The sequence below is a fragment of the Mustela putorius genome, unplaced genomic scaffold (genome assembly GCF_011764305.1).
Source record: "Mustela putorius furo isolate JIRA1106 unplaced genomic scaffold, ASM1176430v1.1 tig00003898_pilon_pilon_pilon, whole genome shotgun sequence".
NCBI lineage: Eukaryota > Metazoa > Chordata > Mammalia > Carnivora > Mustelidae > Mustela > Mustela putorius.
In genome coordinates this window covers 27,669,755-27,684,994 of record NW_025422047.1, presented here as the reverse complement: position 1 = coordinate 27,684,994, position 15,240 = coordinate 27,669,755, and the positions used below count along the sequence as shown (strand labels likewise).

Below are 15,240 nucleotides of genomic sequence, written 5' to 3'. Positions count from 1 at the left end.
CACCCAAATTAACACAGAGTGTCACAGGGTTCATACAATTACAAAGATGGCATGCAAAAAAAAAAAAAATCATGCAAGTAATTGTGAAAAAAATCGTTTAATTCTGTAAGCTTAATATCTTAGAACACTGCTAGTAAAAATAGAACATAGGTCACAGTTTCTTTTTTTGGTCTAATGCCTGACGTCTTCGTCCAGGTAAGTGTGTTTTAGCAGTAATTTCTATAGACTTCAGACACAAGTGATCTGCAATCATTGAGAAGCTTTGGTAGAAAAAATTTCATATGGCACTAATCTTAAATAATTCTAAATAAATGTATGTTGACCATAAATGGTTCATAAGTATTTTTCATTTACAGCTTTAGAAGTGGCCAGAAGCTTTTCTTCCTTTAAGAAAGAAAAGGTCCTGTCTGTGTAGCAATGAAACAAAAACCTTTTAACGCTTCATTAATGATCAGCACATCTCATCCAGTAGAGACTGAGAGAAATGACAGAAGACCCTGAGAGGATTTTGAAGACCATGGTTCAGTTTTGCATAACAATCACAGGCTCTAAACTCAGCTTCAAAAGACTGTATGCTGGTAGAACATATAGCACTGAGCATATTAAAATGTGCTGGTTGAACTAGAAGATCCTAAAATCTCCAGTATCTTCAGATCTCAGGGCTAAAAGACATCCCTAACAGCTAACATTAATGGAAGGTTTACTGTACGCCAAACACAAAGTGCTAAGACTGTCTCTCTATTCTTTCATATAATCTAACCACAGTCTTGCTGAGGTATGCGTATTAATAATTAGGACCACGCCTTTTGGGATCTTCCAGGACTGGACTTTATTCTTGCTTTTATCTCTGATAACTGAATGACTCTGGGCAAGTTACTTCTTTATCTGACTTCATCTTCATAACAACCTTCTGAAATAGGGCAACAGGTAGAATAATCATACCTACATTTTACTGATAGAGAAACTGAAGCTCAGAGAGATTTAAATTACTTGTTTTACTCCACACTAACTGCCAGTGTCTTTGCACCCACATTACTGTATTTCTAGAATATTGTAGTATGACATTCAGATTGAGAGTTATTCAGGGCTATTCTTATTTACAAACAAAAAATTAAAATTCTTACTATTCAACTGACTTCTAAGATTGTTCCTAAATATATAAAGGAAATATTCAAATCTTCCATATTTGAATGAGATTTTTTTTCTTAAGGTCTTTTCTACCAGAAAATATAAATCTTAAAATTAATTTTAAAATATCTTGTGCCTTTTCTAGAAATAATGTAAATGTAATTTCTAGTACTTTGCCATTATACCCAAAATCACAGACTATGGAATTCCAAAGAGAAGAAAATTATTTAAAATAAATTATAACAGTACCCAAATTGCCAGTCAGAAAGAGGGAAACAGTGGCTTTTCTCTGCAGAGAAAATAAAATTCCTTGTTATAAGCAATGTGACTTTGCAATGTTAAAAAAAAAAGTTATAAATAAAAAGAAAAAAAAAAACCCCAAATGGTTGAATCAAGTCTCCATCTTACTTCTCTATTAACATAAATGAGGTCAAAAAGAACAGCCATATCAAGGACTTGGTCACATATAGGTATAGTAATACCTTAAATACTCAAAATAATAATAATAAATAACATTTTAGTTCCGTAATTGTTGGTAAGCAGCATTTTTCTCTCAGAGGAATGCTTTTTATTGGGGGGGGGGGTTTAGAATGATTTCTCTAGCCATGATGACCATTATTGAGTTCATAAAATACCCTAAACTTTAAGGGCATATAGCAATACATGGGATCTGTATATCTGCCTATAAGAAATCACACAACTAATTATTATTTCTAATGTGCTTTAAATAAATGTTTTTCAGGTTTAGGTATTCTCTTTCCATAGAGATTTAAAACTGTGTTTGTATGAAGGCAAACATGGAACAAAGAGGGAAGATTACACTTTGACATTTATCACTAAAACCTATTTTAAAGAAAGGCAGAAATCATCTTGCAGAAGGTCAGTGGGGACAGCAACAAAATTTAGAAAGACTATCTGTAAAACCTACAAAATCGTATGGTATAAGCTTACTGAAAAACAACCAACAAGAAACAACCTAGGAACTGAGAAGAAATAGATACATCCCTATAGACTATGTAATTATAGCTTCTACTCATTGTGTAGAGGAACCACCATCATCTTTTTTATTTTTTTCATCAAATTCATTAAGTCAGATGACATCTTCATTTCCCTGTAAAGGGGTGAATCTTTAACTTACTGATGTTTATCTTACCTTCCCTTATGTTTCTGCCAAAATTTATCAACTGGAGTTAAATCATAAGACTTCTTGTTTTTTCTCTTTGGTCTAGCACCAGCTGGAGAATTTTCTACTCCTGAAGATTCTTCCAAATTAACTCTGTTTAAGTGGAAATCCTAGGAAAAAGTAAACCTTTCTTAAGTAACCGTTCAAGAACCATAACATTTCCTACAACAAGGAAAATAACACAGACTGTTACTGCCTTTTCTAATAATTCTAAGGATAAAATACACATTTGAAATTTAAAGACCTCCTTCCAATGTTTCATTACACAAAGGTACCTTTAATATTTATGTATTTTAGTTAAAGTAGTAGATGCAAATGATTAAAACTTCAAAAAATACATAAAAATCATGTTAAGGTTCTTGTGTATCCTTCTAGAAAAATATTTTTGCATATGCCAGCATACACATATCCTTTTAATTTTAAAGACTTGCATTACATTATACATTTTTTGTACCTTTTCTCACATAAGGATGTATTTTGGAGTTCTTTCTCTACCTGTATGTGTACATCTACCTCATCTTTATCATGGTTATATAGTAGTCCAACATTCAGACATATCTACTTATTTACCCAGGTCTTCTGATGTTTCCTTGTTTCCAGTAGCAAACATAATCTTAAATAAATATTTAATTTTTTTTGAGAGGGGGAAGAGAGATAAAAAAAGAAATAGGGAGAGATGGTGAAGAAGGGAAGGAGGGGCAGAGGGGGAATCTTAACCAGGCTCCATGTCCAGTGTGGAGCCCATTGTAGGGCTCGATCTTACAACCTGAAATCATGATCTGAGCTGGTATCAAGAGTCAGACACTTAACTGACTAAGCCATCCAGCTGCCCCTTAAATATAATTTTTAAACTCTTAGAGCCTTAATGTTCTGATCTGTTGATTGATGTATTTTTTTTTAAAAGATTTTATTTATTTATTTGACAGAGAGCGATCACAAGTAGACAGAGAGGCAGGCAGAGAGAGGGAAGCAAGCTCCCTACTGAGCAGAGAGCCCAATGCGGGACTCGATCCCAGGACCCTGAGATCATGACCTGAGCCGAAGGCAGCGGCTTAACCCACTGAGCCACCCAGGCGCCCCTTGATTGATGTATTTTTTAAAAATAACTACAACGGAAGCTACAATAATAACAGCACTTCCTTTTACATAAATTCTAGGAGCTAGATACCACTACATAATTATACATTTTTCTGCCTAGAACTAATTTGACTGACATGAGACTTGATTTTTGCTCTTTCTCAGAAAAATGCACACACAAAAACCAAAATAAAAGTATTTTATCTTTTCCCTTTCCTTCCTGCCTTAGACCTGGGAGTTCCTTCATGTAATAGCAGTATTTTATGGTTCAACTCTACTCTGAAGAATAGTGAGCTAAAGATAAAATATGGCTATCGGGACGCCTGGATGGCTCAGTCAGTTAAGGGTCTGACTTGTGGTTTGGGCTCAGGTCATGATCTCATGGTCTTGGAATCGATCACAGCATCAGGCTCTAAGCTCAGTGGGGAGTCCACTCAAAGATTCTCTCCCTCTGCCCCATTCTCCCCACTTGTACACACTCTCTCTAAATTAATAAATCTTTAAAAAATTAATAAAGACAAAATATGGCTATCAAGAAGTGAATGAATGGTGAACAAAAAATAAATTATATGGAGAAATTATCTAGCATGGCAATATTACTATCATCTTTGTTCTAAGATATATTCTTAATTAATAATTCAACTTCTAGGTCTTAGCAGATTAAATGTACTGAATATAATTTGATCTCTTGATAAAACTAGGGAAACAATACTGACTCTAATACATTAGACCATACCCTGCAACTCTCTCAAGTCCTTAATACAGTTATTTATTTGCTTGTTAATTTTTCCTATGACACAAAAAACAAGAGTGCAAAATATACAGATGTCCAATTGCCATAGCTGATTAGTAAGTCTATTGACAAAGAGTATACAACGCTGTATTTTGGCCTGCTAATACTGTATCTTTCCTATAGACTCTTCACATCCTCATAGGATAAATACATCAGTAAATTCAATTGCTCTTCGCATCCTCATACTGGTAAAAATTGTTTATATAACTAATCAAATAGGAAGAAAACACAATAAACAGATAGTAACAGCTAAATCTGAGAACTCTTGCTTTAAAAATTAACAATAGAGCGGCACCTGGGTGGCTCAGTGGGTTAAAGCCTCTGCCTTCGGCTCAGGTCATGATCCCAGGGTCCTGGGATCGAGCCCTGCATTGGGCTCTCTGCAGCAGGGAGCCTGCTTCCTCCTCTCTCTCTCTGACTGCCTTTCTGCCTACTTGTGCTGTCTGTCGAATAAATGAATATTAAAAAAAAAATTAACAATAGATACCAATAGTTAAATAGTTATGCCTTATTAATTAGAATTTCTAGCAAAGTACTTTCCATAGTGATGAGACAGCTCATTCAAAATAAAGTAACTTGTTAACAGAACTACTGGTTGAAAAATAAGAGCACACAGGGTGCCTGGGTGGCTCAGTCAGTTAAGCATCTGCCTTCAGCTCAGGTCATGATCCCAGGGTTCTGCGACTGAGCCCCGCATTGGGCTCCCTGCTCAGTGGCAAGTCTGTTTCACCCTCTCCCTGTTTGCTGCTCCCCATGCTTGTGCACTCTCTCAAACAAATAAATAAAATCTTAAAAAAAAAAGAAAGAAAAAGAAGAGCACATACTATTACTGAAGTACTGATGGAATACTTAAAACACAAAATGATAAAGAAATAAAAAATGGCAAGAATTTTGAGAAACAACATAATAGCGGCAAGAAACTTCCACTGTTTGCACAACTGCCAGGCAAATAAGGAAAATTCTAGTCTTGGAAATTGGGAAATTAGAACATTCTGTGCTGAACTTAATCACGTTAAAGAAAGTGGACATTTATACACAAATAAAAGACAACAGAATTAGTTTTAACATGATAGAGTCTAACCTTTCCTACTTATAGTCATACTTTCTTGACTTAGAAGACAGGACAATGGTGTCCGAAAGCATGAGATATAAATAAATCCCACTGAGATGAAAAATACGGCTACATCTTCATCAGCCTTTGTTTCCTTTTACAAGTTAAAGCAGACCAGTAAACCCCAACAGAGCTAACATTTGGATGATATGGGTGATACTCACTTATGTAGAGCAAAGATTTATATTCACATGAGGCAAACAATTGAGCCAAATCTAATCAAGTCTCTAGATCTATAGTTTATAGAAAATACTAGGGATAGAGAATCACAACAAATTGTGTACCTCAAGAATACAATCAACAAAACACAGAAATGTAGGAAAGTCTTTAGAAAACCAACCCAATTCCTTCAACCAAAAAAATGGCAATAAAAAAGGAGTGGAAGGAGAGGAATTGTTGTACACTGAGAAACTTAAATATGTACCAACCAATGCAACGTAAGGATATTGTCTGGATCCCTATTTGAACAAACCAACTATAAAGATGTGTCTTTGAAACAATTAGAAAATGCTGAATACAGAGATAGAAGCAGATATTACCAAAGAATAATTGTTAATTTTGTTAGGTATGATAATAAAATGTTTTGTTTTTTTTTTAGACAAACACTGGAATATTTATACATAGCTCATATAATGCCCAGGATAAGATGCATACTGTCTGGGAAACTAAATGATGCACATGGGGGGGGTTCATTACAGTCTTTTGCAACTTTGTGTTTCTATATGAAATATTCCCTAATAAGAGTCTTAAAGTTTTATTTATAACAATAAAACAGGATTTATATAGAACCCACAATTGTTTGCCCCTTGCCATAGTGATTGTGAAAGTATGTGCTGAAATGGGCCTCATTAACCTTAATTTGGGAGTGACTATGATATGTTAGAGGTCCTCCTTGCTCACCCACATTGGACAAGAAACAAGAAATACTGTGAACAAAAATAAGTATTTGTTATTTTAATCCACTGAGGTTTGAGGGTTCTTTTATATTGAACAGTACTACCTAATTTATCCTAATTCAGATGCCAAGGTATTCTATATAGAATGAGCAAGGTCAGGAACTTTGATAAGCTTGTTCATTTCTATTAAGGCAGAATTCCTTATAACTCATGGGCTAGAAGCCTCTAGAGATATATTGCTGACAGTATGCAAATATTTTCTACCAGTGTTCATGTAATAATCTCAACTTACAAGTAATTTATTTAGTCTCTAAACTAGTAAAGAACTTGAGTTGTAGTGATTTAGAAATATGCTGTCCAATACAGTTGATACCAGTCAAGATGGCTACTGAGAATCTGGAATGTGGCTAGCCTGAATTGAGATGTAAGAATAAAATATATATCAAAATCTCAAGACTTAATATCTAATAAGAGAATATAAAATAGTTTTAAACTGATTATGTGTTAAAATGCTAGTAATTTACACTTATGGGATTATATAAAATATATTATTAAAATAAATTTCACCTGTTCCTTTTTATCTTTTTAATGTGGCCATTAATCCAAAATTAGATCTGTAGTTCATATTTTATTTCTCTGAGACAACACTGATTCAGAAACCCTGAGTTTTGGTCAGAAGGTGACAAGAAGAAAAAGAAATATATGTGCAGAAGACCAAAATAGGACAGAAAAATCTAACTTACAATATTTAATTGAAAAAGAAAATCTGTATAATGCTCCATCACAGACATAGATGTAAGGGAAAAAAATACTATCAACCTAAAACAGATCAGTAAATAGCAAATAATACATACAGTAAGGAATATGGAAACATACTGAAACAATATCATTTTTTAATAAATGAATGATATCAAGAGTGTTTTCCTGGACTTCACAGAGTCTACACAACTTTAGTAGGAAATTCCCATGAATAACTTGGATTTAAGTAAAAATTTAACTAAGATATGAAAAACCAAAGCCCAAGTAAAGTACAAGATACCAACAAGAAATAATGCCGATGGGTTTGCCTAATGATAACTACTCACCACAGAAAAATCAAATCTACCCCCCAACAACCAAGATACAACAAGAAGGAGTTATGACTTTCTAATTATTACTTTTGCTTCTTATATCCCAGTAAAAGCAAAGGTGCACTGTGAAGTTTTTCACCAGAAGAGTTTATTTCCCATGTTAAATGACAAGAATCTTTTTGGCATGCAGGGAAGTTGTATGAATTTCCAGTTGTTTTCACAATCTGATATATAAATACTATCAGTGTTCAAGATTTTTAGGTAAAGATATTTAATATAAAAAGCAAGCTCCAATTTCAGGTTAACAGTTCCTATCCAGAACTTTTACTCCATCTTGTGGAGGTAAAGGGTATAATTATTAAGAGTTTTAAAAACTCCAAAGAAACTTCACAAGCAGCAGTTTTAACCAAAACAAACAAACAAACAAACAAAAAGACATGATAACAATTTATGATATCCCAGTTATAGCTGTTTCACATCTAGAAACTGCATTAAAATTAACAGGAACTTCCATATGATCCAGTAACAGTGCTACAGGGTATTTACCCAAAGAACATGAAACACTAATTTGAAAGAATATATGTACCCCTGTGATTACTGCATTAACAGTAGAAAAATTATGAAAGCAGCCCAACTGTCCATATCTATAGAGGAACGGATATGGGTACCTTATTGGTTCAGTTAAGCATCTGACTCTTCGATTTCAGTTCAGATCGTGATCTTAGGGTCATGGAATTGAGCCCCACAGTGGGCTCCCCTCTGAGCGTGGAGGCTGCTTGAGATTCCCTCTCCCTTTGCCCCTTCCCCTGTCTATACATAAACACACTCTCTTAAGTAAATAAATAAATCTTAAAAAAAAATAAAAGATGAAAAAAAAAAAAAGATGATTGGGGGGGTGCCTGGGTGGCTCAGGGGGTTAAGCAGCTACCTCCAGCTCAGGTCATGATCTCAGGGCCCCAGGATTGTGCCCTGCATCGGGCTCTCTGCTTAGCAGGGAGCCTGCCTCCCCCTCTCTCTGCTTGCTACTCTGCCTACTTGTGATCTCTGTCAAATAAATAAATAAAATCTTAAAAAAAAAGATGAATGGATAAAGATGTGGGGTGTGTGTGTATGTGTGTGTGTGTATTGGAATATATATGCCTGAATAATGAAACATTATTTAGGCATAAAAAAGAGTGAAATCTTGCCATTTGCAACAACATGGAGATCTAGAGAGTATAGAACTAAGCGAAATAAGTCAGAGAAAGATAAATACCATATGATTTCATCTATACGTGGAATTCAAGAAACAAAACAAATGAACAAAGAAAAAAAATAGATAAACCAAAAGAAACTCTTTTTTTTTTTTTTTTTAAGAAACTCTTAACTTTGGAGAACAAAGAGATGATTACTAGAGCCAAGATGGGTGGGAGGATGGGTTAAATAGATAAAAGGGATTAAAAGTATACGTATCTTGATAAGCAGACTAATATACAGAATTGCTGAATTCTATATTGCACATCTGAAACTGTAACACTGTATGTTAATTAACTATACTGGAATTAAAATATTTTTTAAAATTTAAGAAATTTTTTTAAATTGAAAAATTACATTAATAAATAGGAATGTCAATATAAACTGTGTAGTTAAATCTTAACCAATCTCTTTAAAGAGACTATTTTCATAAGACCTAAATGTTTTGATAGTAATGCTGTGAAAAGAGTGGCTAGGGTAATATGGAATCTGATACCCTAACCTAAGAGAGTTGACTAGAGGTGTATATATATATATATATATATATATATATATATATATGGTCATGGTCAATATATTATATATATTATATATATATAATATAGAACAAAAACTAAAAGCAACAATAACTAAAATGTCCACAGGAACCCACTAGTCTAACCTTCATGCATCAGAGATAACATCTACTTGGTTCACCAATGGTATCCCAGTAATTAGCAGTGTCTGATACAGGGTTAGGCACTTAAAAAATACTTGTTGAACTGGATTTCTAGAAACACACAGTTGCCAACTTTTAAGGCTATTTTTACTATCTAGTTTTAATATATGTATGTATATATTTCTTGATTTATTTAAAAGATTGATTTATTTATTTCAGAGAGAGCCTGTGGAGTGGGGTAGAGGGAGAAGGAGAGCAGTAAACTCTGTGCTGAACATAAACTTGACTCGGGGCTTGATCTCAATACCTTGAGATCATGACCTGAGCTGAAACCAAGAGTTGGACACTTAACCCACTGAGCCACACCCAGGTGCCCCCACCTTGTTTTTCTAAAAAGGATTATTTTAACTTCCAAAAATGGGAAATAGAAAATTAGCAAATTATATACCTTAAAAAAATACAAGGATAATAAAACAGGTAAGCACACACAAATTAGCAAAAAGGTCCATTTAAAAAAAACTTCTTTTCTTAGCCCTTGGTATTTTCATTTCACTCTGGAACAGTGAAAAACTCAAGGACCAGGATTAGCCTTGTCTGCTTTGGGGAAATCTCTGTAGTAAGTTATGTTTCCTAATTTTCTCTTCCAACAACGGGGAATAAGGGCATATTCCTTCATGGTGCAATTAGTTGTACATACATATTATCTCTTATGCTCAAAGCATCAAATACTTTCATCAGAAAAGGAATTAAAAAGATTGAAGTATCTCAGTGCCCTGTCCTGATCTGTAACACCTCTTTGCACCCACCTTAAAGCCAGGACCCCACCAACCAAATCTAATTTGAGATTATGAAAACTACTACATCATGCCAATCTCTCTACAGCTCCCTATACCACCAGCTTCAGATTCCACTCTCATTCTTAACCAATTCCTAAAACCTTTCTGTCATTACCCTCTAGAACTCATACTGGGTCAACAGCAAAATCTCCTATTCTGAACATCTACTCTAAACTTCCACTGTACTTTCTTACTCTAATTGAACTTCAACTGGGTGGACCCAAGAATGAAATAGCTGCCTTCCCTGCTACTCCCAGACTCTTCACTTGTCTTCTTCCCTAAAACAACTCCAGCTTTCAAAGTCCTGTCATCAGCTTATTAACAGCAATTCTCACTCAGAGGCAATTTTGCCCCTCCTCACAGCCTTGGTCTATCTGGCAATGTGTGAAAACACTGTGGTCACCACAACTGAGAAAGTGCTACTGGCACCTAGAGGGTAGAGGCCAGGGATACTCCTAAACATCTCACAATGTTTAAGACAGCCCTCCACAACAAAAAAATTATCGGGCTCAAAATGTCAATGCCAAGGTTGAGAAATCCTGGTCTGTAATGATACTGATCATTAATGCCTCCTACAGCTCTACAGGACACTCTCTTGGCCTGCATCAGCTTTTCTCTTTTGATCATTCCCACTGACCTATAAACATGCTGGAATGATTCTCATTTGAAGATCTTTTTTGACCTCACATTCCAATTACCACTTTTCTTAACTGTCCTATATAGCAAAAACTCTTCTACAGTTTGTGTATATTCATTCTCTCTTCTTCCTATCTTTCTTAAACCCAATATAGTGAAGCTGCTCTTACCAAAGTCAGTAATAATCTTGATGTTGCCACATGCATTGGTGACTTCTTAGTCCTCAGCATTCGTCCAAGTTGATTCCTGCCTCCTCTCTGAAAACAGTTAATTCACTGGCTTCCGAAATAACAGATTTTAGTTCTTCTATCTCACTACTGGTTGCTTCTTTCTACATTATATTGCTGGTTTCTATTCATCACCCTGAATTCTAAATGTTAAAATGCCTCAGAGTTGTGTTCTTGGACCTCTTCCCTCTTTATGTTCATCCCCTTGGTGATCTCATTTTATCTCTTGGCTTTAAATACTATTTATAAATGGACTACTCTTAAATTATTTCTCTAGACCAGATGTTTTCCCCAAACTCTAGACTCATACATCTATTTGGTATCTACTTGAAAATCCTAATAGGCATCTCACATTAACATGTCTCATACTCAACATCTGATCTTCCCATCGAAATTTCTCCTTCCATGTCTCTATCTCAATAAATGACATTTGTCCACTTGCAAAGGCCAAAACTCTGGACTCATCTCTGACTCCTCTTTCTCTTAGATCCACATCTAATTCATCAGCAAATCCTATTCTCTGCACTCCATAGATTATTACAACCCTCACCATTTCCATCCTGTTGTAAGCCAACATCATTTCTTGCTAAGATAACTACAATAGCCTCCTACTGGGTCTCTTGACTCTTCCTATGCCCCTCACGAGTCCGTTTTCAACACTGCAGGTAGAGTGATACTTTTAAAATGTGTATCAGATGCCACTCCTTTACTCAAAACTGCACTGGCTTTCCATATCCTACTTAACTTTTCCTCCTACTATTTTCCACCTGCCTTACTTTGCTCTGGCCATCTTGGCTGCCTCGCTATCCTTTAACATATTAGGCATCTTTCTGCCTAGAAAGCTGTTCTCTTCCACACAGCTATGTAATTTACTACCTTACCTCCTTTAGCTCTTCCCTTAAATGCCTCTTTTTCAGTGAGATCTTTCCTATTTTAAAGTTACAATCCTGTTTACCGTCACCTGCTTTATTTTCCTCCAGAGTATTTTCCATCTTCTAAAATGTCATGTTTTATTTATTTATTTAATTTATTTATTTTAGTTACTGCTTGTCCTATCATAATGTAAACTCCAGGAAGAAAAGAGTATTTTCATTTGCTTTCTTTATTGCTAAAACTAGGATCTAAAATGTTTTGTCAGACAGCAGACCCACCAGTAGTGGTTGAATTCTTCTTCAGCCTAATACTTGACCTCCTACAACTAGCTTCCCTGTTCCATTACCTGGGATTTAATTCAGTAGTCCCTCTGATTTTTCTTGCCCTCTCAACTGAATCAGAGTTGCCTACTATTTCTAAAGACATTCATCCTAGAGCCTAGAATGACACAGGACTCTAGGATACAGAATGGTACAGAACTGCTAATTTTCATCAGTAATCCTGAAATCTGATTTATTTAAACAAATACTTTAAAGCTAGAATCTGAGTTTTAAAGAAATAAAACAAACAAAAAACCACCTATTATATGTTTTTCATTTCCATGTGATATTTCAGGCACTCCTTGCAATAGTGATATCATTATATACTATAATCCTTAGAGGCCTGGGCTAGAAGGTAGTAAATTATAGAGTGCTAGTCTCGGCAAAGCCAATGATTTGGGTTCAAATCATTTAACTTCTGTGTCTAAATTTTTCTATCAAATGGGGACTATTCTGGCTTTATTACATAGTGCCTTGTACAGAATTTATTTGTGTACATATTTTCTTCCCATTGACTTTAATAATTGCACCTGTTTTATTTATCTATGTATATCACAAGCTATACACAATATTTAGTAGATGAATATATGAATGAATATAAATACAGATTTTTGTTTTAAAAATGATTTTAGAAATGTTGAACTACCTCAAAAAACATATGGTGTAATATAAAAAAATACTATTTATGTTTACCATAAAATGAAGCTTAACTGATTCCCAGAAAAAATGGAAATTATAGCTTTCCTCCCCAGGGAGAAACATACTTATTTACTTCCTCAAAAATCACTCACTGAGGATGATGTCTTGGTTGGTTAAGTGTCTTGGTTTGGGCTCAGGTCATGCTCTTAAGCTCATAAGATTGAGCTCCACTCCCATCAGGCTCCACAGTGGGCATGGAGCCTGCTCCAGAGTCTCTCTCTCGCTTTCCTCTTAAGCTCATAAGATTGAGCTCCACTCCCATCAGGCTCCACAGTGGGCATGGAGCCTGCTCCAGAGTCTCTCTCTCGCTTTCCTCTGCCCCACCCACCACCCCCAACTCCTGCTCTCTTAAAAAAAAAAAGGAAGAAAAAGTCACTCACTCATTTTCCTTTCTTCCTTTTCTACCCATCATTGCCAACAATACAAATAATTTATCTTACACTTTAAAGATTCTAAGTTTAGAACTTTACACTTCAATGTTTCACTATTCTCCAGTATCCAGACTCAGTGATACCAAATTCCATCACTTTTTTGTTCATATTTCTCAGCTCCATCCTTCCCATCTGTGTTTCTGTAGCCATGACATTATTTTTAAGTTAAAAGGACCACTGAATATAACTACATTTTAGTAAAATGTGGTATATTTAGACTCTTACCAGTACATCATGCACCAAGGCTTGATATGTCCAAGTATGGTGTAAAGGAGTTGCCAAATCTATGTTTCTGTCAACAAGGACTAATAAAGGTCTTTGGAAGCTGTAAATATATTAAAAAAATTATATAACTCTTGATAACAGTTTCTACATCTCAATTTTTCTAATGCTTTCTGGTTTTATCATTTTGACATGAACAGGAAGTATGCTAATATTAACATGCCATAACAGTCTGCTTTAAAAAATTTTTTAAGTATAGTTAGTCAAGTAAAGTAATAGTTTGGACTACTTAGAGTCTGTGTATAGTGCTAGAATATGTCTTGAGGAACTGTCTAAAAGAAAAAAAAATCTATGCAAGTACTTCTATAGAATAATTTTTATAGTTACCAACATAAGAATAAGTTGCTTCTACTTAGATTTTTATTTCACATTTTCTGGGAAAAAAAGGAATAGCTATTATCAGTTCCAAGGGAAACTATTAGAGCAGAATCTTATAAATTTACAGAAATGTTTGACAGTTTCATAAATTACAACTTTTTTCTGTAAACACAAATTCAAAAAGCAGACCCTAGAGCAGACCCTCGCAAAGCATCCCATTACAGTACATAAAACTAAAACATTAAGTCATAGTGGTACCTGTCTATATAATTACTCACTTACCAAACACTTCATATATTGTTTACTGAATTATTACAACTTAGATGTGAAACACACTATACTTATAAAGCAAAGTGAGGCTTGTTGTCTTGTTGCCATGCATCCCAAAAGCTGTAAAGATCTGCTTTGGCAATATTGTATCAAGGGTATACAGCAATTTTCAAAAGATATTGTTATCTAATTATATTAACTATTCATATTTTGTCCTGCAAGAGAAGTCTGACCATTTTAGTAACTCACTACACTGCAATGACTATAAACGCATACTGCACTGATTATAAAACTCTGCAATAAATAAATAGGAGTGGCACCTTTACTAGCTACTTCATTTATTACTCCAGAGCTAGGTGAAAGGCAAGGAAAGATTGCCTATGGTGAAGTTTCTTGGCTCAGCACTACTGAGATTTGGGATTAGATAATTCCTCGTTATGGGGGCTTGTCCTGTGCACTGTAGGATGTTTAGCAGCATCCTATACTGCAGCCCACTAAATTCCAGTAGCATCTCCCAGCTGTGACAACCAAACATGTCTCCAGACATTACCAAATTCTTATTGAGGATCATTAACTTACAACTGGATTCAAATGTCCAAAACAACAGTCCAACAAAGTTACTGACCCCTATAATTAATTTAGAAATGCACCCAACAATGGGGCGCCTGGGTGGCTCAGTGGTTTAGGCCTCTGCCTTCGGCTTGGGTCATGATCTCAGGGTCCTGAGATCGAGCCCCGTGTCGGGCTCTCTGCTCGGTGGGGAGCCTGCTTCTTCCTCTCTCTCTGCCTGCCTCTCTGCCTACTTGTGATCTCTGTCTATCAAAGGAATAAATAAAAAAAATCTTAAAAAAAAAAAATGCACCCAACAAATTAAAAATAAGACAACTATATTATAACATTAATAAGTTTTTAGGAATTATCCAAATAAAACAGCATCTTTATGTTAGTTTCTAAGGCTTTTTAAAGAACACTGTAGAAAGGTAACTATTAAGTAAGAGATGCTATAGTGGGTGGTTCTGTGGGAAAAAAAAAAAATCAGGTGAGAATTTGATGTTTCTGCTCTCCTTAATGAGAAGCATTCTAAAGAGTATTTAAGACCAGCAATGAAATCACAGAAGAGTTTAAAATAATGTGGGGGCTGAGACAGTTGGAAAAAACAACTGAAACATAATGTTAGAGTTAACTCCAAATTATAGGAG

At 35.0% G+C, this 15,240-nt stretch overlaps 1 protein-coding gene across 3 annotated transcripts in view; it reads right to left on the bottom strand.

The window, feature by feature from the left end:
* The window catches only part of SCFD1 (sec1 family domain containing 1), a 107,710-nt gene that overhangs the window by 64,401 nt on the left and 28,069 nt on the right, over positions 1-15,240 (bottom strand). For all 3 annotated transcript variants that reach the window (XR_006602829.1, XM_013057596.2, XM_004755155.3), the window contains exons 10-11: positions 13,397-13,496; positions 2,282-2,421 (exon numbers count right to left, since the gene is read on the bottom strand). Coding sequence is in view for 2 of the 3 variants with exons in the window: in XM_013057596.2 (XP_012913050.1) it covers positions 2,282-2,421; positions 13,397-13,496 (240 nt within the window). In the remaining variant the exon portion in view is untranslated. The remainder of the gene's footprint in view (positions 1-2,281; positions 2,422-13,396; positions 13,497-15,240) is intronic.